This window comes from Leuciscus leuciscus (assembly GCF_965113295.1).
Source record: "Leuciscus leuciscus genome assembly, chromosome: 8".
Lineage (NCBI taxonomy): Eukaryota > Metazoa > Chordata > Actinopteri > Cypriniformes > Leuciscidae > Leuciscus > Leuciscus leuciscus.
Genome location: NC_138732.1, coordinates 5408352 through 5433351, shown reverse-complemented (window position 1 = coordinate 5433351; position 25000 = coordinate 5408352). Strand labels below are relative to the sequence as shown.

The window sequence follows — 25000 nt, the reverse complement described above, 5'->3', positions numbered from 1 at the left end:
GGATGATCTTGGACATTTTCTAATGTAATGGACATTAGTCAGAGCAGATGCTGGACGTTCACACAAATGAACACAAGGCTGTGAAGGATTATTCATTATCCTGATTTAAGGTGCAGGTGTTTGGCAAATTTTCAATAGGAACAAAAGATTTCCCGCACAAATGTTGCATCGGCTTCAAGTTGCTCACGTGGATTTGCCATGTTGAACAACAGAAGGCTGCAGGAAAATGATTATTTGGGAGCTGTGCTTCTTCACTACTCTACTGACAGTGAAAATTGAGCTTTATTACAGCACAGTTTCACTAATGTGACCATTCTAATTCTAATAGTGTCTAGAACTTAATTATACTTTACTTAAGAAAAATTTGAACTAGTACTTATTTTTTTAGTACTAGTAACTTTTTAGACCAAAGATATCCTGAACTTAATAGGTACTATAGTAATTTTTAAACTAACATTTCTGCTTAGTAAAATAAAAAAAAATAAAAAAATTAAACCCCGAATTTTAAGGATTAAATGTTAAAACGGCTTGCCATAGAGTTTGGAAACACTTTCTTCATCAACAACTTGTCTTTTCTTCTCTTCTACTGTGTCTCTTACATCTATCTCCTGTTCTCTCTCTGGATAGGCAGACTCAAGAATCAAACACTTGATGTTTTATCAATATTTTGTGTAAAACATATTAAAAGGAGTTTGAAATTGACTGCAATTTTCTAAGAGAGACGCCCGAACTGCAGAGACTAGGTATATTTTGCAGTTTAATCCAAATGTACTGCTAAAGTCTAAATGAAGACTGCTGAATTAGACATCCACCCTTCCTTCAGTGTCCAGAATCACACACATACTCTCCCACAATCCCTCTGATACCTGGAGACCACTGTGACACTGAGCCAGCCAATCAGCAGCCGGAGAACTCAGCTCCTGCCTTCTGATTGGCCGGCTGCTCCAGAGCTCATTACAGCATCAATGCAGCGTCATTGTGTCTTCTGGACAATTACTCCTGAAGAACACACACAGCCAGATCTCCTGAAGAACACACACACAACCAGATCTCCTGAAGAACACACACACAGCCAGATCTCCTGAAGAACACACACAACCAGATCTCCTGAAGAACACACACACAACCAGATCTCCTGAAGAACACACACAACCAGATCTCCTGAAGAACACACACAACCAGATCTCCTGAAGAACACACACAGCCAGATCTCCTGAAGAACACACACAGCCAGATCTCCTGAAGAACACACACACAGCCAGATCTCCTGAAGAACACACACAACCAGATCTCCTGAAGAACACACACAACCAGATCTCCTGAAGAACACACACAACCAGATCTCCTGAAGAACACACACAACCAGATCTCCTGAAGAACACACACAACCAGATCTCCTGAAGAACACACACAACCAGATCTCCTGAAGAACACACACAGCCAGATCTCCTGAAGAACACACACACAACCAGATCATGAAGAAAAGCAGAGGAGGAAATGAAGGGGTCCAGACATTAAGAGTGTGTTCGGACTTCTGTAATGACACGAGAAACACAAGAACAAAGAGTTCTACGCCTTTATGACTAAACAATGTGTTTAAATGGAAGCAAATGTCAACACACACACACACACACACACACACACACACACACACACACACACACACACACACACACACACACACCATCTCATCATGAACAAAGGAACTCTGAGCAGCTTTTCTCTTTTTAAGAGCTCTCAGTCGTCCATAAGTCCAGTTTTCTCGTCCTGTCTTTCACTTCACTGAATCTTAATATCTAGATCTCGAGATTTTTGTTTTCTGAAGGCATTTATTAATATTTTGAATTAGCTTTTGTTTTTGTTCAGTTTTCATTTTAATTTGATTTGTTATGCATGTCATTTAAAAAAATTTAGTAACACTTTAAGCTTTCATTTTTAATATTATTTAATTACATTAGTTATCATGAACTAAGAGCAAACAATTTATCTACAGCCTTTATTAATCTTGATGTTAATTAATTTTTATCAGTTAATGCACTGTGTACGAACACGAACGAACAACTGTATTTTTATTAACTAACATTAACAAAGGTTAACGTTTTCATGTCAACCAATGCATTAATGTTAGCAAATAAGACAATGTAGTATTAGTTTAAAAAAAAAATATATATATATATATATATATATATATATATTTAGCTTTCATTTGTTGTCTTAAACTTTTAGTAATTTTAATACTTTAACTTAAATGTTTTTCATGTTTAAGTTTTTCATATAATATTTATATTTTTTTCAGCTTTATTTCAATAGACACTTTTTTTTATTTTTTTATTATTAATAACACTGCCGCAAACCCTGCCGATGTGATGCTAGGGTGGAAGAGTGTGGAGAGCCACTGTTTTATGAACTTCCAAAGGGGTCAAAGGTTAAGCTTTCATAGAAACCTGCCATAAAGGAGTGACATGAAAACACTCACACACTTTCACTGACAACACAAGGAGTGTTTTAAGATCCAAGATCTTTAGCTCTAAAGACGCAAACAGATCGAGGCTTTAGATGATCAGAGTCAAACTCCACACCAAACACTCTCAACAATTCACAAAACATCATCATCGCTCATATTCGATAATTCGATTATAAATGGATTATTTGAGTACACATAGTTGGCCCAAATTAATAAAAAAAAATTTTTTTTAAGTCCCATCGTATTACCATGTTTTTTTGCAAATTTCATTTACAACAAGCGTAACCCCAAAACACACATTTTTGGAAAAAAATCATCCAATTATTGAGAGTTTTGTCTTGCAGGCCAGGGTAGTCACCGTCCTGGGTAAGTGATTTGAACAAACCCCTGACACTCAGCATTAGCAATAGTAATAGTGATACATGTACAGAACAAACGAGGAGGGTGAAACGCATCCGCAGAAGTTGCTCTGGTTAACCCACTGTGGATGAGTTCTCTATTCTTAGAGGAATAATCACTGTGGTTACAGGGAATGGAGGGATTCCAAAGTAAACATTCCACCCTTTTCCCAACTCCCCGTCTCATGGAACATCTCTCCCACATACCTCTGAGAACTTCACAGAACACGACAGAAACAGCTAACCCATTTAACATGTGCCAAACAACTGACAAACAGGACATTAGACTCTGTGCGACACGCATGTGTTATAAGAGGAATGCATGTCTACCTCTGTCTGTATGTGAGCTGTAACAGAGAACTGTGTGTGTGTGTGTGTGTGTGTGTGTGTGTGTGTGTGTGTGCGTGTGTGAGTCTGGGATTTGCAGAGAGGAAATTCCAAATCATAGCTGCATTTTTTCCACACTCATGACACACAAAACCATCGCACAGATGCACACACAGGAATGTCAAATAAATACTGTACCCGTCATACCAAATTACACACACACACACACACACAACATGTTCCTTAAATGTTACCACACATTTGTATCGGATTTCATATTCTAAAAGTTCTGTTTTTATGAACATTGCAATCCGTTTACATACTTTAAATGCATTCCGAACAAATCTTTAACATGTGCAGAGCACATTTCTGCCAGAGGAGCTTTATTAGCAAATATTTAGTCTCATCCACTGACCAGTTCATAAGACATGAGACATAAACACACACACGTTCGTATGACGTAAACCACGTTAATCCGATTGAGAAGAGTCAGATTCAACGGTTTGCATTCGGATCGAGCACGGATTTATTGAGGGGTTTACATTATGGCTTTTCAGTCGGATAGAGCCATCAATTTCATTATAAATGGAGTACATATAGTTTGTCCATTTTTTTGTACAAATATATGTATGACACTAATCAAAAAGTCCCAAAAGTAACACTTTAAGTAATATGTTTTTTTTGCAGATTTCAGTTACTACAAGCGTAAACCCCAAAACACACCTTTTAGAATTTTTTTCATCCAATTATTGACAGTTTTGTCTTGCAGGCCAGGGTTGTCATCGTCCTGTGATTCGCTATTCTTCTGTGGGCCTTTTCAGCTAAATCTGTTCATAAACACACACTAAAACAGAATAAGTATTAAAGAATTTAATGGTGTAGGTTTAGAGATAACCAGAATAAACATCTCTACAGTCAAAACGCAATATACACAATTTGACCGAATGATCTCACCAATACAATCTCTATTATTACAGTAAAACAATCAACAATAAAAATGACAGAAAAACTGTTCATAAAAAAACATCAAAACAAAGAAAACGCAAAGTCTCTTTGTCTTTCCAGTGATCTTTATCCAGATTTTCCAAGAAAGTGAAACCGTATACTTGCACAAGCTTCAGTACGATTAAGCAGAATCTGTTGGTTCTCCAAAATCAGTCCTCAAACATCTCAACAATGGGAAATTTGGCTTCAAAAACTCTGGGGGGGAAAAAAGACGGGATGTTCTCGAGCTCTTTCAGGTGTGATGGTGTCTAGGCAGCAAATCGTCATGTTTTACACACATTACATAAATGCATATATATGGTTTTAATATAGTATAATCTTGGAAGAAAATATCTCAGGGTTTAGAGCTATGGCTTTAAACAGTGATCTCTACTCTCAAACATTCAGCCGACATCAACATTCAGGTACGTCATATAGTCACTGACACAAACTCAGTTTATGACTTGTGAACAGTGTCTGTTGGGGATGTAAAACACAGGGATCTCCAGTCTGATAAATCTATGTGCAGGTTTGAACAGATATTTCAGCATCAATGATCACATTTGGCTCCATCAAAGCATTTACCAGAGAAATAAAAGGCCAAAGGGTCTTGTCAATGTTAATTTTGCCCTCAAAATGTATGTATTTTACAGTTTTTACACGCAAGAGTTTTCCTCACTGTCTGGCAGTAAGTTAAACCATGTACATGACTTGTGATGATGAAGAATGAGTGAGTTACAGTAAACAGTAGACGGACTACAGCACTTCACAAACACGAAAACACACGACGGACGTCGCAAAAACCCGACTGAACCGAGTATATGAAAGTTTAGGCAGTGCAGCGATTAAACAATTATTTCATAAAACAGTTGTGAAGTCATTTATTGCTTTCAATTCAACGCGACGATTAATGCACGTTTTTTTTTTATCGATTCGACCCCGGAAACTGTTTTTGCATAAACCGTGACGAGACTGGATTTATAAGCGACGAGGATTTGAGATTTAAACGACATAATTCACTTAAAACGACAGAACAGAGAACTAATCTCGTGAACAGGTACCAGACCTTCTTTAACTCTCGTGATGGGCTACAGAACCTCAGTGGGAACACCTCAAGCACACACCAACCGAACATGCATTTATGGGCTCGACATTATTGGCACTGTGCGTTTCGAGAACAATAACGTAACTTATTTCAAACGTTCAGCCACGTGATATGTTTCAGAGTCAAGAACAAAACCAAAACAAAAAAGTTTACGCAGAACAGATGTTCTGAAAAGGAACCCAGAGAAAAGAATTTGGAATGGAATGAAACATTCTGGAATCTATATACAAATCTTTGGAATCTTGGAAAAAGCAGATGAGAGAGATGAACAGATGAAATCTTGTGTGTAGAGCGAAAGAGGCTAGAAAAGGACAAAACGAGTGTGAAGTGACACGACGAAACCGCTCGTCCTGTGTGACGGCCAATAGGAAGCCATATGGACTCACTCAAGGGGGGTGTGGCTTAGCGAGAGCCCCGCCCTCGCAGATTTGGTCCCTTAAAACGCATTCTGTCTTTTATCCAGCGGGATCAGCGGAGGAAGTCTTTAATTTGAGCGTAACGGAGCGTCATCTAAGAGATCCTCCAGCGAGCCCGTGTCCTCGGGAGTCGACTCCTTCCTGTCCTCCGAGTTCATCCGGGTCTTTTTCGCGGCACTGGACGGGGCGCTCTCCTGAAGAAGCTCTTTGGCGAGGAGGTTCGTCACGGCCTGACCGGCTCTCCGATTGTTGGCTGAAACAGAACGGGAAATAAAAGTCTAAATAATAATAATAATTATAAAAAATGATGTTTCACGCAAGTCAAACGTCATGCTGGGAAGGCCACACTCAGGTGTTCAGACTTCAAAGGTTAAAAGTGTGTCAAAAACAACCAACAACTTACCTTTTTATAGGAATATTAATTATTTTCAAATTAATGAACTCGTTCCTCAGTTATGAAAACAAACTCACCATATTTTACAATCATACAAAATAAGCTTAACAGATTGGAAGTTTAAAAGCATAAATGTAAAAACTCATATTGTTGTTAAACCCCTAACATGTAAATGTGTGATATGCCTGAACCAAGCATGTTTTTCAGCATTATTATTGTAAATGTTTTACTGTAATCTGTCCAGCAGCTGACGGATGTGTCAAGTCACAAATTATTTATTTATTTATATAGTGCTTCATACAATACAGATAATATCAAAGCAGCTTCACATTAATAAACGGGAAAATAACAGTATTATTGTTGCAAAGTTCTTCGGTTATGAAACGAATACAGTTTCAGCCCTAAAGCATTCTGACTAAGATAACAGTGTCATTATTCAGCTTAATTAAGTTTAATATTGACTCATTTTAATTTGTATAGTTTATTGTCTGCGCGTTAATTCAAAACATGCCACACGTGCAGTTCATCCACATTAATAATTGAAAACAACCTGAAATATTCCTATAAACACCCATCAGATTCATATCCTGACACAAGAGAGAGCCGCAGAATATCATATATGTCTTCATTTATGTGCGCTGGCTAATGTTGGTTTATTTAGATCAGTAGGAGACTGTCAAGTGTTTACACACTCAAGTAACGGCTGCAGAACAAAACTCCTGCGGTGAGAATATGGGAATATTGTCTGAGAATGTCATATTTCATTCGCATTCTCCAGCCTGTATGCAAATCACAACCATGCAGAGGAAGCTATGATTCCACACACACACACACACACACACACACGCGCACACACACGCACAGAATTCCCAGTGCTACTGATAACAATCTCTGAACAAACATTTGTAACGAAGCATGCAGAGCGATGAACACACACACACACACACACACACACACACACACACACATGTTACCCAGCAGGTGTCCAGTGTGAGCTGTGATAAGGACAGCACTGAGTCTGTTGAGGAGAAAAGCCGTTATGGGTGTGATTATAGCTTCAGGTTATGAGTGTCAGACAGATGGGACCCTTAGAAACATTTACAGCTGGAACTATAGTTTCAGCCAAAATACCAATAAAATGGGCAAGTTTCTATTATTACACCATGTTCTAGAAAGGCAAAGGCACTATAACAGTCAATCAGAACATGTTTGATGTTTAAAGGTGAAGCCTTTTATTTTGTTAAAACATTCTCTTAGCCCAGTTTATTATTCATTAAATACTAACAGTATCCCATTCAAGTAGGGGTGGGCGATCTACACAAAATTTCATATCACGATCTTATAACAAACTATCATGATCCATGATCTGAGTCATGATCTTCCTAATTTTGAGATGCACTATGGAGAATATCCAGACTGGAATAAGCCTATGGACTTTATCTATTTGCACGATTTAAAAGACATTATTGCATTAAACAATCAGTAGTCAAAACAGTCATTAAACTTTAAAACACTGCATGTCTTCAGTGTATGAATTAAATATACACTGATTCTTATTAAAAGTTCAGTTAATTATTCAGTGAGCAGTGAGTGAATTTGTCTGTCTTTTGTTTTACATTAATGACACAGACAGCGCAGCAGGTTTTGCTAAGTTGCTAACTCATGACGTATAGCAACACAGCTAAAAGTAACGCTAGTATGTTGGACCTTTTATTGTAAATAACCTTCAGTTATGTGATAGGGATGAAAGGGGCTTATGTGCTTATATGCTTTATTTAAGTAATTCCGCTAGTGTCGCAGAAACCACTTCACCTTTAACATTCAGTCATGTGGATTTTGGACCAATGACACTTCACTGTGGGCGGGGCTACAGAGCACTATGTGGGCGGGGCTACAGAGCACTGTGAAACAGATATATAATACGAGCTCACAAAACCTCAGTTAATTGTCACACTTCACTGCAAAAAGTGATTTTCTTCCTCAGTATTTTTCTTGTTTTCTATTACAAATATCAAAACATAAGATAATAAGTTTTATTTTCTAAAGAATTTATCAAAAATAAGTGAGTTTAGGCTTAAAATAAGAAAAATATCTGCCAATGCGGGATCAGAAAAAATTAAATAAAAAGAAATGGCAAAACATTTTGGGGAAAAAGTTTCCTTTGGCATATTATTTTATTTTTGTGTGTGTTACAAGCAAACTCACTTAATTCTGATCAGTTTCAGAAAACAAACTTCTATAACTAGTGGAGAACGAGTGAGAGAGAGTAAACATTATATAACTGGCCCATATAATGACTGATTCACATCTGAACAGACTCTGCCACCTTCACACTCTCCTGTCTTGTTTTGCATCCTAAACTTATGAACAGAACTGTTCATCACACGTCTTACTGCTGCTAGTGTGTGTGTGTGTGTGTGTGTGTGTGTGTGTGTGTGTGTGTGTGTGTGTGTGTGTGTGTGTGTGTGTGTGTGTGTGTGTGTGTGTGTGTGTGATTCAGACAGTCTGGGTGTAAAAAGAGAGCAGAGATAATTATCATCAGGGTAATGAAGCTAAAAATAAGAATGATTTCACAGTGTTAGGAAGTGTTGAGCTCACTGTGAAGCACGAGGCACTGCAGAAAATCATTATCTTCCTCATATATATATATAAAAAAAGTTTGCATGTGTGTTTTTTGTTGAATATCATATTTGATACATCAGGCTTTAAATTTTTTTTTTTTTGTATAAGTTTATAAACACTATTAAAGCAATATGCATTTAATTGGGAAGGAAAGTGACAACATATATTACATCTTGTTTTCTAAAAAATTTATCAAAATTATGTGTTTAAGTTTAAAACTAAAAAAAATATCTGCTAATGGGGTCAGAAAAATAATCTGAATTCAAAGCGAAACCAAGACTCCATTTCTGTTTTAAGCACTTCATTTTGATCTTTTATAATTTTTTTAAAACAAGACTTAATATTTTAAGTATTTTTTTCCCTCAAGTAAATAATACCTTGATGTAAGAATGCTTATGTATTTGTACTGAAAAACAAGTGAGAATGTGGTGCGTCTAACAAGATTAAGTGTGTGGTATTGTTCTGCTGACAACAGGAGTGTGTGTGTTGCTCTTTTCGTAGGATGGTTAAAGAGAGGGTGTGTCTGTCTCAGTGTTTGTGAGCTGGACAAAGGAGTGTGTGTGTGTGTGAGTGTGTGTGTTCTGTGGACATCTGGCAGAGTGTTTGTGAGTTTGGTGTCTCTATAAAGTGATATTGTGTGATGGGCACAGGGTGCGTCTCTGGCTCTTTGTATTAGTCTGTGTGTGTCTTTTATGTTGAAGTGTGTGTCTTTCGTCGAGGAGTCAGGAGTGTGTGTGTGTGTGGGGTCACGACACGGCAGATGTGTGTATATTAATGAAGAGTCTAAAAACAGACACACCCACACCGGCTACATCCCAATTTGCATACTTTCAGTCCTAAATAGCATGTGAGACTAGGATTAGTGTGTCCACCTTAGTACACCTAAAAAGGGTCAAACATTTTTCTGACCACTGGGAAGTTTCTGGAAACATCTGTCACAGCCTTGTTTTCCTTCACTTCAAAATGAAATATGGTGTCTATCCTGAATAACATCCATTATCCTCTACTTAGGAGTGTGTGCTTGTTTTGACTGTTTTTACCCTATAGAAACTGCTGTCTCATATTTAATATGACAAAGTTGTTTCTTTAACAAATAAAAGTCCTTTAATAGTAAGACGTCCCCCTTCAGCTTGTGCTTCACGTATTATTACTGATTTTTCAAAAGTAAACATATAACTTTTCTTAGTAATATTTAAAGATGATCACTTACTGGTCTAAAACAACTTGGGTTTAATTGTTTATCCATATATAATTTTTTGGGGAAAAATTGTGCGAGTATTAAACATGATCATCAGGCTTTTGAGGAAGGTTTATTTGTTCATCTCTAAATCATCATTGTATTGCATTGCATTATGTGTTTAAAACTATAGAGCTTTGATCATAAAACTAAGCATTCAAATATCATCTTACTAAGACATATTATTGGAGATATAGAGTGATGACTGATATTCATAAGCATTTTGTGGTGCTAGTCTTCTATACTGTAATAAAGTCTCATTGATTTACATTACAAGTATCAGAATTTCATCAGACTTTTTGGCCAAATAAATATCAGCATCTGCACAAAATTTCATATTTTTAATCAGTTTGAATAAAATGTGGGTGTTTTTTCCTCAAGTATGAGCTCTATACTCTCACTATATCTGATAATATGAGCCATAAAAGCCTGATGTATCAAATATATTCAACAAAAAACACATATGCAAACTTTATTTTTTTGATTAAGTATATATATTATCTACATATTTATGTATATATATTATTATATAATATTTAATAATATATATTTATATATTATATATATCTTTATTTATTATTCTATTTATTTTTTTATTGTTTTATTCTAATATACTAAACACAGATTTATGTCAGTTACGAGGTGTTTTTATGAATGCATTTGCAACTTAAATGTATTTTGTGTATTTGTAAGTGTGTGTGTCGAGCAGCAGCTGCCGTCAGTCGCTCAGCAGCTCTCTGATTGGCTGATGACTCATTATGCAGAGGGTCAGAGGTCAGAGGTTACAGGGCGTCTCCTGTCTCCACACTGCATGCCTGCGGTCTGTCTAAAGGCATCTACACTGTGTGTGTGTTTGAGTGAATGCATACATATGCAGAACGCACAAGTGGTCAGAATGGGTGTGTGTTGGTATGTGTGTGTGGCATATGTTGAGGGGTTGAGTCACATGTGCCGTGTGTTGCTCCGTTTGTGCCGTCTACATAGGCAGCTCCCTTCAAAGGCAGCATTCTAATGATGTGAAACGTCTACAAAGGCTAAAACTCACGAACTCAAAGCATTTTAAAAGGCAGCATCATTTTGGAAAACCTTTAATGCATTGAGGACGCCTTAACATGCTGTCTAGGTAGGGAACTCACTAGGTTTTGGAACATAGCTTGTGTGGAGGCTGCTTCAGAAAAGCTAAAAATACAAAACACCACTGATGACTCATGCCACACACACACACACACACACACACACACTTTGATTCGATTCCAAGGAAAATATATGGTCTGAAGCAGCAAAGTAAACAGAGTAAAGACTGTACATAGATATAGAGAAATAAACGTATGAGAGAGAAAGAGAGGGAATATAAGATGAAGTAAAAAAATTACCAAAGAGAAGAGAAGTAAAGAGCAGTAATATAAAGGAGGGAAAACAGGAAAAGAGTTTGCCATGGAACTAAATTCAAAAGATAAAAGCGCGGGACTGTGGAGGCGGAGAGAGGGGGGGGGGGGGGGGTTGTGTGTATGGTCATTATTGCCACATAGCAGCACATCTGGATTCATTCAACAACAGATCCACACACACACCGCTGCTCCACACTGTTTGTAAGTCTAAGTTACAGTGAAGAGAAGGAACATAAAAACACACATAGTTTGTGTACAACTGTAATTCTGAACTATATATCTATCTATTGAAACACATTAAATTCATGTTTTCCTTAAAAAAATTAAATACATTACTGTTAAAAAGTTTGGGGTATGTAAGATTTATTTTATGTTTTTGAAAAATGTCTTTCCGCTCACCAAGGCTGCATTTACTTAATCAAAAATACAATAAAAACAGGAATATGGTGAAATAGCAAAATACCCGTTTTCAATGTGAATATATTTTAAAATGTAATTTATTCTGTGATCAAAGCTGAATTTTCAATTACTCCAGTCTTCAGTGTCACATGATCCTTCAGAAATCATTCTAATATGATGATTTGCTGCTCAAAAAACATTTCTGATTATTATGAATGCGGCTTCATATTTTTGTAGAAACCGTGACTTTTTTTTCAGAATTCTTTGATGACCAGAAACAGAATTTATTTGAAATAGTAATATAGTAAAAGGCATGTGTAATGTTACGTTTGCTTAATGCATAGATTGCTGAATAAAAGTATTCTCTTCTTTTTTTTTTACCCCAAACTTTTGAATGCTACTGTACATTTGCATTTATGCATTGGGCAGACACTTTTATCCAAAGCGACTTACACTGAATTTAAACGACACATTTCATCATGCTTTCCATGGAAATCAAACCCACAAACCTGTGTGTGTGTCCAGTTGTTCTTTTATCTGTTACTGTGTAAGTTTTTCCACAACTGAAACTTTTCTGCATTGTGTTCCCTCAATACCAGCAATAACTGCACATCTGACCAATGAACTGCAATGACGTGTGTGTGTGTGTGTGTGTGTGTGTGTGTTACCTGCTTGTCGTGGTCCTCTCTTCCTCTTGAAAGCGGCTCCAGACTGCAGCGCCTCCAACAGACCATCCATGATACCAGTCTCATCTCCATCTGAAACACACAAACATACACAAAAAAACACTATTAATATTATACATCAATAATGGTCACATCGTCACTATCTGAAACACACACACACACACACACACACACACACACACACTCATATGAAGTATTACTGCTGAAACACATGCAGAACTGAAGAACCAGAGAGCAACAGTCTCCGCCACAGTGACATCAGATGAGAGAGGAGCAAAGGATCATGGGAATGTAAACATCCTCAGAGACCAGTTACAGCAGACAGCGCCCCCTACCTTACACACACTGATACACACTGTTGACCTACATAACTGAACCACACACACACACACACATGATGGGAAGGACTGTATGCTCTGAAAATATTTTGTTTGTGTAAAATAGTTTGTTAAAAGCATGTGGCTTGATTTTAATCCACTTGATATGGTGAATGATTACAGGGTTATGTTGTGTTTTGTGTGTGTGTGTGTGTGTGTGTGTGTGTGTGTAGACAGATGGTTTCAATCACATCCTCTCTGGACAACATGGGGTTAAAGATTTATGGATCTAATTTCCCTTCCCCCATAAACACACAGGCACACACACACACACTTCCCCCCCAATAAACACACACACGGCATCCTTCATAAACGGGCACACACACACCAAAACCTTGAACACTCTGCAGCCCAAACACACACACACACACACACACACACACACACACACACACACACACACACACACACACACACACACACACACACACACACACACACACACACACACACACAGCTAGTCTCACTGTAATCCCCAGAAAATCTGCAGCCAGATGGTTATGCGTCTGACCTGACAACCTAGATCTCTCTCTCTCTCTCTTACACACACACACACACAGAGCTGTTTGCAGTGCACACACACCACCGTGAGGTGTGTTATAGGAACAGCACATCTGATCTGCTGAGATTTTCTCCCTGCTGCATATTACACATTAAATGTATATATTATATTAATACATATAATGTCACTAGAAAATAGAAAAATTAAGAGTTATATTTTAGAACAGACACAATGAGTGTTTCCCTCCAGTATTGTGTCAGTCTAAAGACCATAGTTTCAGCATCAATGATCATACACTAAAATCTTGATATTTTAACAGTTCAATTCTGTGTCATACACTCATGCATCATTCATACCATCTTTACCACGTTCAGTTTTTGTAAAGGACACACAGTTTAACCCTGTTTGTTAGTGAAGCGCTTCAGTGCCCCTCATGACACGCTCTGGATGAATCTGTATGATTATCTGCCATTAAACACTCTAATGTGAAGAGGCACATCAGCATCATCACAGTACTGACCATCACATCTGTCTGACATCTGTCTGCACACACAGAGAATCTGTGACTCAACACTGACACCTACTGACCGTCCACAGGAACTGCGGAGGCTAATGTGGGAAACACTTTTTATTAATCTAATTCTCAGGGTTTGACTGCTAAACTAAAGATAAGGTGTGTGTGTTTGAGAATGTGGGAATGTCGAGGCCAAACATTTCAAATATTGAACCCTGAGAGTTCAATGAACCCTCTCTCTCTCTCTGTGTGTGTGTGTGTGTGTGTGTGTGTGTGTGTGTGTGTGTGTGTGTGTGTGTGTGTGTGTGTGTGTGTGTGTGTGTTATATGTGTGTTCTTTCAACTGATTTTCAAATCAGCCACCTGTATGCAAATCAGACCTCATAAATGACCAGTTATCGTGGCACCTACATACATGATATATAAAATACATTAAAAACTTAAAATAAAAAGAGAAATGTTGCCTTGGCATTTCACTCAGATCAAATAAGTTAAAGAACTAAAGTTACTAAAACTAAACTGAAATGAAAATAAATTAAAGGTGAACAAAAATATGAAGAAAAAGAAACGAATAAATAAGTAATAGAAATTATATTTTATAATTATATAATTAACAAATAAAAAAAAAACTGATAAATAACTACATTGGTTAACATGAAATAACAATACTTCTACAGCATTTATTAATCTGAATTTTTAGTCAACATTTATAAAAACTATCAAAAGTTATCCATTATGATTAGTTAATGAATTAACATGAACAACGAAAAACATATTTTTTATGAACTAATATCAACAAAGATTAATAAAAGCTGTAAATATATTGATCAACTTTAGTTCACGTTAGCTAATGAATAAACTAATATGAACAAATGAGACCTTATTACCATCTTTTTGTGTCAACCTCCCTCAAACATACACACACACAGGTCTGCAGTAATAATGAGAGTGGAAATTTGCCCCAAAAGTTTTAAACTACAGCCAGACGAGAAAAGTAGGTCAGAGAGAGAGAGAGAGAGAGAGAGAGAGAGAGAGAGAGAGAGAGAGAGAGAGAGAGAGAGAGAGAGAGAGAGAGAGAAAAGAGAGGAGAGAGAGAGAGAGAGAAAAAGAGAGGAGAGAGAGAGAGAGAGAGAGAGAGAGAGAGAGAGAGAGAGAGAGAGAGAGAGAGAGAGAAAAAGAGAGGAGAGAGAGAGAGAGAGAGAAAAAGAGAGAGAGAGGAGAGAGAGAAAAAGAGAGAGAGAGGAGAGAGAGAGAGAGAGAGAGAGAGAGAGAGAGAGAGAGAGAGAGAGAGAGAGAGAGAGAGAGAGAGAGAGAGAGAGAGAGAGAGAGAGAGAGAGAGACACAATTCCATTGTCCATGTCCATTTCTCACACACACACACACACAGAATCTTTACCATCATTGATGTTGAGTATCTGTCCAGCATTCATTCTCTTCTGTTTCTCCTCTTTCTCTTTTTCCGCTTTCTCTTTTGCCAGTTTGGCTCGGCGAATCTTCTCCTCTGCTTCTTTCCGCTTCTGGTTCTCTTTCACCGCTTGCTGTAAAAAAGCACATGCATGCAGTGAGGTGACGAGTTGAACTCAAGATCTCGGATTCAGATCTTCTTCTGTTTGTTCAGCTGAAGGAGAATATAAAGTTAGAAAGCGTTATGAAGAACAGATGAAATCACAGCACAGATAAGATCATAAGTGTGTGTGTGTTTGACATGGAGTCTCTGCTCCCTTTATGACAGAGAGAATGCAAGTATGTCTAGACAAAATCTGTTTTAATATACTAAACAGACTGATGACTGAACCATATGCTGCACGCACACACACTCACACACACACACTCACACACACACACACACACACACACACACTCACACGCACGCACACACACTCACACGCGCACACACACACACACACACACACACACACACACACTTGCACGCACATACACACACTCGCATACACACGCGCACACACACACACGCGCATACACACACTAACACCCATGTTGGTACTATAAACACTGAATCTACACAGAAATATAAATACACTTCGGTTTAGAAGTTTGGAGAGATTTAAACTCATATTTTACAATAAATTAATACTCTTATTCAGCAAGGATGGATTCAATTGATCAAAGTGAGAGTAAAGACATCTATCATGTTACAAAAGTTAAAATCATGCAATTGTGAGTTATAAAATCAAAATTTAGAGTTATTCAGCTTATTTTTATTTGACCATTTACTGCATGTTGTTATTCAGAAGAGCCCACACAACCACAGAAAACAGCTTTATTCTGCGCTGCTACATGAGGTGAATAAAGTCAGAATTGTGAGATACAAACAAGCAAATGTCAGAATTTTGGGAACAAAAGCTTCAATATATATTCCAAGGTAAATACTGGGCAGTTTTCTGTGGACTGCCGGTGGTGATCTGACCTGGAACATGGTCCTGAAGTTGTTGAGGTCACCGAATAACTCTTCTGGGCTCATCTTTTTAGGGTCGAACACAAAGAACTTGCCCAGATCCTCGTACTGCTTCTCCATGTTCTCGTGCATCAGCTGCATCTTCTCAAACTGCTCCCGAGCCGACGCTACAAAACTGTACAGGACTCCGTTAAGAAAAACACTCAATATCACTTACACAGGGATCAGCTTTTATATTTATATTTATAAATCATAATTAAAAAGCATGAAATTAGTTGTTTTTCTCCCAAAATAGAGAGCAAGTACTAAAACAAACATCCTCCCAAACTTCCGTAATGGATGAACTTCACAGGACGGCACACTTCAACTAGAACCCAAACAGGATGTGACATCACAATGGATCATTGACACTGTATTTATATAACATTATTTTTTTGCGGAAATGACAGTGGAAACCAAAGTGACACTTCCGGTCAGGGGGAATAAAGGATATGGTCATTTTCTCCACAAATTTGTCCTTGTCGCTCTGCGGAGGGGGGAACGTCTCAATGTCTTTCTCCAGGCTTTTAATCTGCTTTCCCATCTGATCTATATTCTTCAGGAGAATATCTGCCGACACTAAGAGAGAGAGAGAGAGAGAGAGAATTTGTTTTATAAAAAACATACCTCGTTTGACCGTTTTTTTAAAGAAGACTCTTCTGCTCACCAAGGCTGCATTATTTGATCAAAACACCGAAAAAACAGTAATATTATGAAATATTATAACAATTCAAAAGAACTGTTTTCTATGTGAATATATAGTAAAGTGTAATTTATTCCTGTGATCAAAGCTGAATTTTCAGCATCATTACTCCAGTCTTCAGTGTCACATGATCCTTCAGAAATCATTCTAATATGATGATTTATTATCAATGTTGGAACAAGTTGTGCGGCTTCATATTTTTGAGGAAACTGTGAAAAATAATCTTTTGTAATATGACAAATGTCAACTGTCACTTTTGATCAATTTAATGCATCCTCGGTGAATAAAAGTATTAATTTATAAAAAAAATAATAAAAAGTGTTTTTGAATGGTAGTGTAAGGAATAAGGAAAGCATCATCAGTGACGTGAAGACGGGACTGAGACTGACCTCTGCTGGCTTTCTCCACGTGGATGAGTTCGTCTGGGAAGGTCATGACCTCAGGATATTGCTCCTGACATGTTTCCGCCAGGAAGTGCAGGAGAGTCTGTTTCTGATCTGCTGATTTAGTGTCTCTCAACTAAACACACATACACACATTTATTTACTTTGTGGGGACCAACACATCAGGCACTTTCTACAAAAAAAGGTACAAAATGTGTTCTCACAAGCAATCACATGCATTTATTTCCAATGTTTGTGCAATAAAAGGCATGGGCAACACAAATTCATCCCATAGAGTGAATCATTACATATGTTGGTAACAATTTAAGGTCCCATTTGTTAACATTAGTTAAAGGGGACCTATTATGCTAAAAAAAATTTAAACTCTTAATTTAGTTTTTGAGCTCTACTAGAACAGGTTTTCATGCTTGAATGTTTAAAAGCACATTATTTTTCTCGTATTCTCCATTGTTGCAGCTCCTCTCTTCCCAGTCTGTCAGTAACGCTCTGTTTAGTTCCTGTCTCTATGAAGCCCCTCCTTCTGAAAAGCACACTGTGCTCTGATTGGTTGGCTGGATCAGTGTGTTGTGATTGGTCGAGCGCTTCGAGTGTGTTTGGAAAATGTCCCGCCCCTTACCATAACCGCCAATTTAACACACTACTAACTAACTCAACCATATTCAGACTGTATTCTATGGAAGCACTGAACCGCATTTTGAAGAAAAAAAAAAGAAAACGTATCTTGTTATTTCGAGATATTAATTTTTTTTTTTGACATAAGAAGTCGTTATTTCGACATAATATCTCGTTATTTCTACATAACATGTTATTTCGACATAATATCTCGTTATTTCGACATAACTCATTATTTTGACATAATACGGGGACATTCTAATCTGCATTAAGCCACATTAAGCGTTCTTATAATGGTTTTCTATGGGAGGAAAATGCTTAACGTGTAATTAAACGTTGCGGTCATATTCTTGGCTCATCTGATTTTTTGTACATAGCATAGCCTACTTTGTTATGATTTTAGTATCATAATGATTAATAAATGCACACACAATTATCCGTGAACTTGATTTGAACAAATGCCTTTCAACTTGTCTGTGCAAAATTCAGAATTAAATGAATGTGCAGCAATTTGTACAAATAGAGAGTCTGTAGGCCTACTATACTGTTGTAGCCATTAAAAAAGCGCATTTAGTTTTATATTTGTTAAAATATTATAATGTTATTTTTTTCCATCTATGTTGATTATGAAAAGTGAACAGCACGAGTAAGATAGGATGCGCAATATATCGAGAGACATGGAGCGGGTCAGACATGATTTTGACCACTTCATTAAGTTTTGTTTTGTAGAAAACCTTTCTTTAAAGTGAATTTCGTTTTGTATAAATTGTATCTTAATTTTAATAAATTTTTCATCAACTAATTGCCTGGATTGAATAAATAAGAAGCAAATATAGCAGACAATATAATCATGGAGGCGCCCGCGCGGTCACTTGCATTGCACGTTAACTGGAGCGCATCTCATCCTAACTTAACCGAAACTCATATGCCTCACAGACATGAGAAATACATCAAATACACAAAGCTTGAAATGTCTTTAAACGAAATAATTCAAAACTAAAAGAAAAAGGCTACTCTCTGATTATGTAATCCATTATGTGCATTTCTCTCTATAGGTGCGTTCACTACGAATACGGCGATCGTCAACTTCATCTTTGCAGCCGACACTGACACAGAAAACACTAGTTTATTAATAAAAATCAATGCACGCGTCACCGGATTTACAAATGCACATCTTGCTTGTTGCACACACACATAATATGTCGAAATAACGAGATATTATGTTGAAATAACATTATTATTAATAATAAATCTTTTAGAATATTTGATTGAATGCTGAATGTTGCGCTTGTTCAATTTAATAAAATTAAAACTTTAATTGTGATCATTAAAATAATTGAATATTAAATATTTAGTGGCCAAGTTTTGCTCATTTATTAATAGTATATACCTCTCTCTATATATATATATATATATAGCCTATACTTGCGCAGCTCCCCCTGTCAATGATCTAGCACCCCCTCAGCACATGCGTTAAAAAATTCTCTGGCGCCGCCCCTGCGACAATGGAGGCGTTTCAGGGAGTTTATGCGTCGGGTCAGAGGTCACTCTTCTGCCGGAACTAGACCCACGTACGGCCGTTACCGGAAACCAGTGATTATAGTTTATAAAGTTATAAAAATATATATTTTTCTTACAAAAACGCATCGCTTCGCTTCAGGAGGCCTTAATTTAACCCCTTGGAGACGTATGGATTACTTTTATGATGAATGAATGTGCTTTTTGGGCTTCAAAAAATAAGGTACCATTCACTCCCATTATGAAGCTTAGAAGAGCCAGGATATTTTTTAATATAACTCCTATTGTATTCGGCTGAAAGAAGAAAGTCACATACACCTAGGGTGGCTTGAGGATGAGTAAATTATGGAATCATTTTCATTTTTGGGTGAACTATTCCTATAACTAACATTAACAAAGATGAATAAATACTGTAACAAATGCATTGCTCATTGTTAGTTCATGCATTAACTAACGATAACTATTGGGATGTTTTTATTGTAAAGTGTTTCCGATATGCTAGATGAGCTAGTTGCTAGTTTAAAATGCATCAAATGCACACAAAATGTAGTGTTCATCGCATTTGTCAATCTGAGCAGATCAGGACATCACCTTGCACAGGTAACTGATGCTGAATCCGTAAGCTTTGGCGTTGCGCGATCCTGCGTTCATGAAGTTTCCCAGCAGCAGCGTGATCTCCAGCAGTTTGGCGAATCCCTCGCTCTTCCGAAGCTCCTCACAGGCGGCCGTCACCGCCACCACTTCAGGCTTCACGTTATTCACCTGCTCCTCGAACTGCAGCTTGAAGAGGATGGCGCTCAGACGGGGCTTCAGACGCTTCACTGAACTGATCTGGAGACACACACACACACATGCTCTCTCTGTCTCTGTGTGATTGTGTTTGTGAGAAGTCAGTACTGTGTGTGTTTCTCACCACAACTCCGAACTGTTCCGACTCAGCCAGCTCCTCGTACTCGTCTTTCAGCTCTGTCAATGTGTTGAGCTGTTCCTGCTCCGGCAGCAGCTTCAGCAAACTCTGAAACACACACAGTAGCTGTTTACCACTAGAAAACCACTCAGGAGAAGTGGTTCACCAGTTTCACCGGTTTTGTCCATTTTGGTTCGCCTACCAAAACTTAAAACACAGAGATTGGCAGGTTTCACTGGAGACATGCTGACTTTATTTCAAAGAATTGCGAGATGTAAAGTCAGAATTGCATGATATAAAGTCGCAATTGTGAGATATAACCTCTCAACTGTGAGTAATAAAGTCCAATTCTAAGGAAAAAAATACTTTATATCTCACAATTCTGACTTTATAACACGCAATTGTGACTTTATAACACGCAACTGGGAGATGTAAAGTCAGAATTGCAAGATTTAAACATGCAATTCTGAGAAAAAAAGGCTGAATTATGAGTTTACAGAAGTAGAAGAAGTCTTTTTTTTTACATCTCACAGTTCTGACTTTATTACACGCAATTGCGACTTTATATCATGCAATTCTGACTTTATAACACACAATTGTGACTTTATTTCACGCAAGTGAACTCGCAATTGTGAGAAAAAAGTCAGAATTGTGAGATAAAAGTCGCAATTACCTTTTTTATTTTTTTATTCTGTGGCGGAAACAAGCTTCCATACATTTATGAGATGAAACAGTACTAAAAAAAGTGGGACTTGATTAATATCATGATGATAAATGAGTGACTCTGTATGTAAGGCAGTGGTTCTCAAACTTTTTCGGTAATTCCCCACTTTGGACAAGGGGGAATTTTCAAGCCCCACCTGCCCCCATCACCCCAACATGCTAAAGAAATAAAATGTTCAAATTTATTGAATTAACAAGTAGTATCAGTATAGTAACAAGTTATATCTAAATACAAACTAACTATCTACATCAAATAACAGCAAGTTCAAAAATAAATAAAATAAAAGTGCAGCTGTGCCATAATTTGCATGAAATTCAAAAATAGAGAAAATAAAAGTGCAGCGGTGTCAAAATTTGTATCAAGTTCAAAAATAGAAAAGCAATAAAAGTGCCACTTTGCAATCTGTTAAAAAAGAAAAGAAGATAAATCCATTTGGCAAGACAGGTCTATTTATCCCTGCATTAGTGGCTAAAATGAGCCTGTTTTGCATTGCACAATTTATTTATTGCCCACACTAGCCTGCTACCCATCGGCACGAAACATAGATATAGCTACACATATATCTATGGGCGTGAAAGTTTGTTCCGCTAATATTAATATGCCTTTATAGTCACACACACACACATGCGCGCGCAGTCACTCTCTAGTGCGCGATTCCGGGAGATTGGATCTCATTTGCGGGCGTCAAGGAGACGCTATCAATATGTGGGAGACTCCCGGAACTTCCGGGACAGTTGGGATGTCTGGATAAAGATATAAAGGCATAAAAAGGAAAATTTCCTCCCGTTTGGCGCGCCCCACCTGTCACGTCTCTATTCCCCACCAGTGGGGCGCGCCCCACACTTTGAGAACCACTGATGTAAGGGGTGTAAATTGGACAGTTAATCACGATACGATACGATATCGATTCTCTCAGCCAGCGATACGATACTTGCCGATACCTCAAAAAATTCTACGATACAATTACGATTCGATTCGATTCAGGGCTATATCGATCGATTAATCGATATTTAGATATTATGTGCCAAGTGTACGCAACCAGTTACGTTTATTAATTGAGTGGAAACCAATACATGCAAATACACACCAATACATGCAAAAATATATAACATGAAAGTTTAATTAAACTCTTTGAAAATTGCACACCCTCTCCCAATTGGGACATTTACAAGTTGTTTGTTACAAGTTTTAAAAAAAACATGATATATAAAAATGAACAAGAATGGAGTTATCTGTTTTTGCAAATGAACTAAGAGTTCATTTGCATAAACAGATAACTCCATCCTTGTTCATTTTCATATATCATGTTTTTTTTTAATATATTGTGCATTTGAATATCAATCAAACTGCAGCTGGGTTGTTTTGATTAAGTAATAATAACAACAAAAAAAATACAGGTAACTTAACTTAAAATTAAAACTTAAAAAAATTCTTATTTTTATTTATTTTTGTGGCAAAAGCAGATAACTCCACATTTCATGTTTCAGAGTTAAACAAAGCCAAGTAATTGCTATGATGCATAATAAAATACTTGGTTAATCTTTGTAACGTTAATCTTCTCAGCTGACATAGACGCCTGTCAAACTTTGTTGTTGTGATTAACGTACACGCAATACAGAGAGCTTTTCCCTCACCACTAAACGAGCTGTTTTAGGAAGATTCCGTGAAAAAGTTTCAGCTTTTATTTTCCTTTTACGCCCCGAAGAAGATATCACGGGTTCATCAAGTTCGCTGAAATCCATCCTCGATCACTTTTAGTCAGCTTTGATGAAACTCCTCTCAGATAGCGCGTCTTTTCAAAGTGACAAACAAGCAGCCTTGTCACCTGACCTGAATACTGCGCACTGATTCGCTAAAACAGACTTTTCGGGGCTTGTTGTTTCTGCTGTAAAACATGAACTCGCGATGCCTTGACAGTGGAAAATACCGGCTTTTGTGACAAAGAGTTCAGTCAATCTTGTCAGGCGTCTATTTCAGCTGAGGAAAGTTACATGAGGATGTGGAGTGTGTCAAAATAAAGGTACCGTATATCGATATTTTATGTGTGGCGATGCATCGTATCGTTAGACGTTTGATCGATGCATCGATCCATATCGATGTATTGTGACACCCCTATCTGTATGAAGGTGGCAATAAAAAAAATAAGAGGGACTGATGTCATCAAAAAGGAAAGTTGTTTCAGAAGCGGTCATTACATTTTGATGTTTTTCAAAATGTTTATAATTTTTAATTCATTCACAATAAGACCCAAAATAGCTATTTTGATTTCATGTGGACTTGAATCCTGCTGCATTTTAAAGATTAAGGATCCCAGGACTGTAAACTTGAAGGTCTTGCTTTAAACAACAGCAAACCAACAATAAATGTTTATCCAAGCTCAATATTCGTCATATTTTCTGTTGACCAAATTTCTTGTGATCTCGACATAACTAGTTTTCTCATGATAATGGCTTCATTTTTCTGTGTACACGTAAACAAACAAATAATAAAAAAAAAAGATGAATGATAATAAAAACAAATTGCTTAACATTTCGGCTTGTTCTGAGCAACAGCGTTTTTTAGTTCTGGCTACAGAGTTCTGATGTCTCCTTTCAAAACACTTTGTTGTAACAAAAAAAAAAATAAAAAAAAATAAAGAACGGTTAATTAAGTGACATTATGCGATAAAATTTCGAAGACAACAATAAAATAAAATAAAATCACTTCTGATTTTTTTTTCGAAAACAGATCCTGCTGTAACCTGCAACACAGAAAGTGACTTTAGTTAACGCCTTTAGCTATGATTGCACGCTCGTTCAAGCTATACCTGTGTTATTGTTTTGAATAAGCGACCTCTAGCGGCAAAACTTACATACTGTGCCTTTAATGTCGAAATCACAAGAAAACAACTTAGTTAAGGGAACATGGTGAGAGAATAAAATAAAAAAAACACTTTTTATAATGTGGAGATTGTGAGAAAAGTGATCACGAGAAAACAAGGGGGTTTTTGCACGAGCTTTTAGGGCTTCAGGAGACATGAAGCAAAAGGACATGCATTATTTTATGCTGATCAAAGTATGTTATCAGTGGTTATTACACGGCTCTGTGGAATACTTGATTTTGATTGGTCAACTGAGCCAGCATTATGTTATCCCCCAATAAAAACCTATAAAAACTGATAACACAGGCTCATCCAGGTAAGTCGGCGCTTTACGTTTCCTAGGAATGTTTTTTCCTCGTGGAAGATTTGCATTTGGTGAGCTAATAAAATATTCTGAGTACAGTTATTTGATTATGTCACCCGGGTATCACAGACTCGCTCTCTTGTTTCTTGCAAACGCAGTTGCTGCCCTTATGCAATGATTGTTTGGTACACTGTAATGGATTATAAGATAACAGGCAAGATTTTACAACAGTTTAATCTCAAATCAGTATCTCTTATCCCCATAATTATTAAATAAGTGGTGAAATACAGTGTGATAAGTGCTTTGACTGTACCGTACAGAGGTCAAGTTAGACTTTCGCAGTGGCACTTACAGGACAAGCATAGATTATGCATTTATTTATATATTGAGAGAATGTTGAACAAAGACTGTGCATCACTTTTCATCATGAACGCTTGTCCAATAAATCGCAATAAGCTTTGTGCTTTGTAATCTGTAAAAATGACGAACGGCCTTCAGATTTTTCTGTTACTGCTAAAAAAATTCAGTAAATGACAGAAAAGTTTCGGTTAACACGACCTCTGGTACCGTATCCCTTACATTTCCCCTGCTTGCTAGTAACTTCTTTCTTTGTGGAAGCTTTGACCTTTAAATATTTAAACTCAAGTCTATATTTCGTGTCTAATTATTTACTTATGTGGCAAGTAGATGTGTAATAACGG

At 37.2% G+C, this 25000-nt stretch overlaps 1 protein-coding gene across 1 annotated transcript in view; it reads right to left on the bottom strand.

Moving 5' to 3' along the window:
* Positions 1-4044: 4044 nt before the first annotated feature.
* diaph1 (diaphanous related formin 1) overlaps positions 4045-25000 on the bottom strand; it is a 104200-nt gene continuing 83244 nt past the window's right edge. Inside the window, exons 19-26 of the mRNA XM_082178700.1 lie at positions 20418-20567; positions 20096-20335; positions 17360-17489; positions 16723-16846; positions 16241-16406; positions 15209-15350; positions 12403-12492; positions 4045-5947 (exon numbers count right to left, since the gene is read on the bottom strand). Of these exons, the coding sequence (XP_082034826.1) occupies positions 5763-5947; positions 12403-12492; positions 15209-15350; positions 16241-16406; positions 16723-16846; positions 17360-17489; positions 20096-20335; positions 20418-20567 (1227 nt within the window). The 3' untranslated portion in view covers positions 4045-5762. The remainder of the gene's footprint in view (positions 5948-12402; positions 12493-15208; positions 15351-16240; positions 16407-16722; positions 16847-17359; positions 17490-20095; positions 20336-20417; positions 20568-25000) is intronic.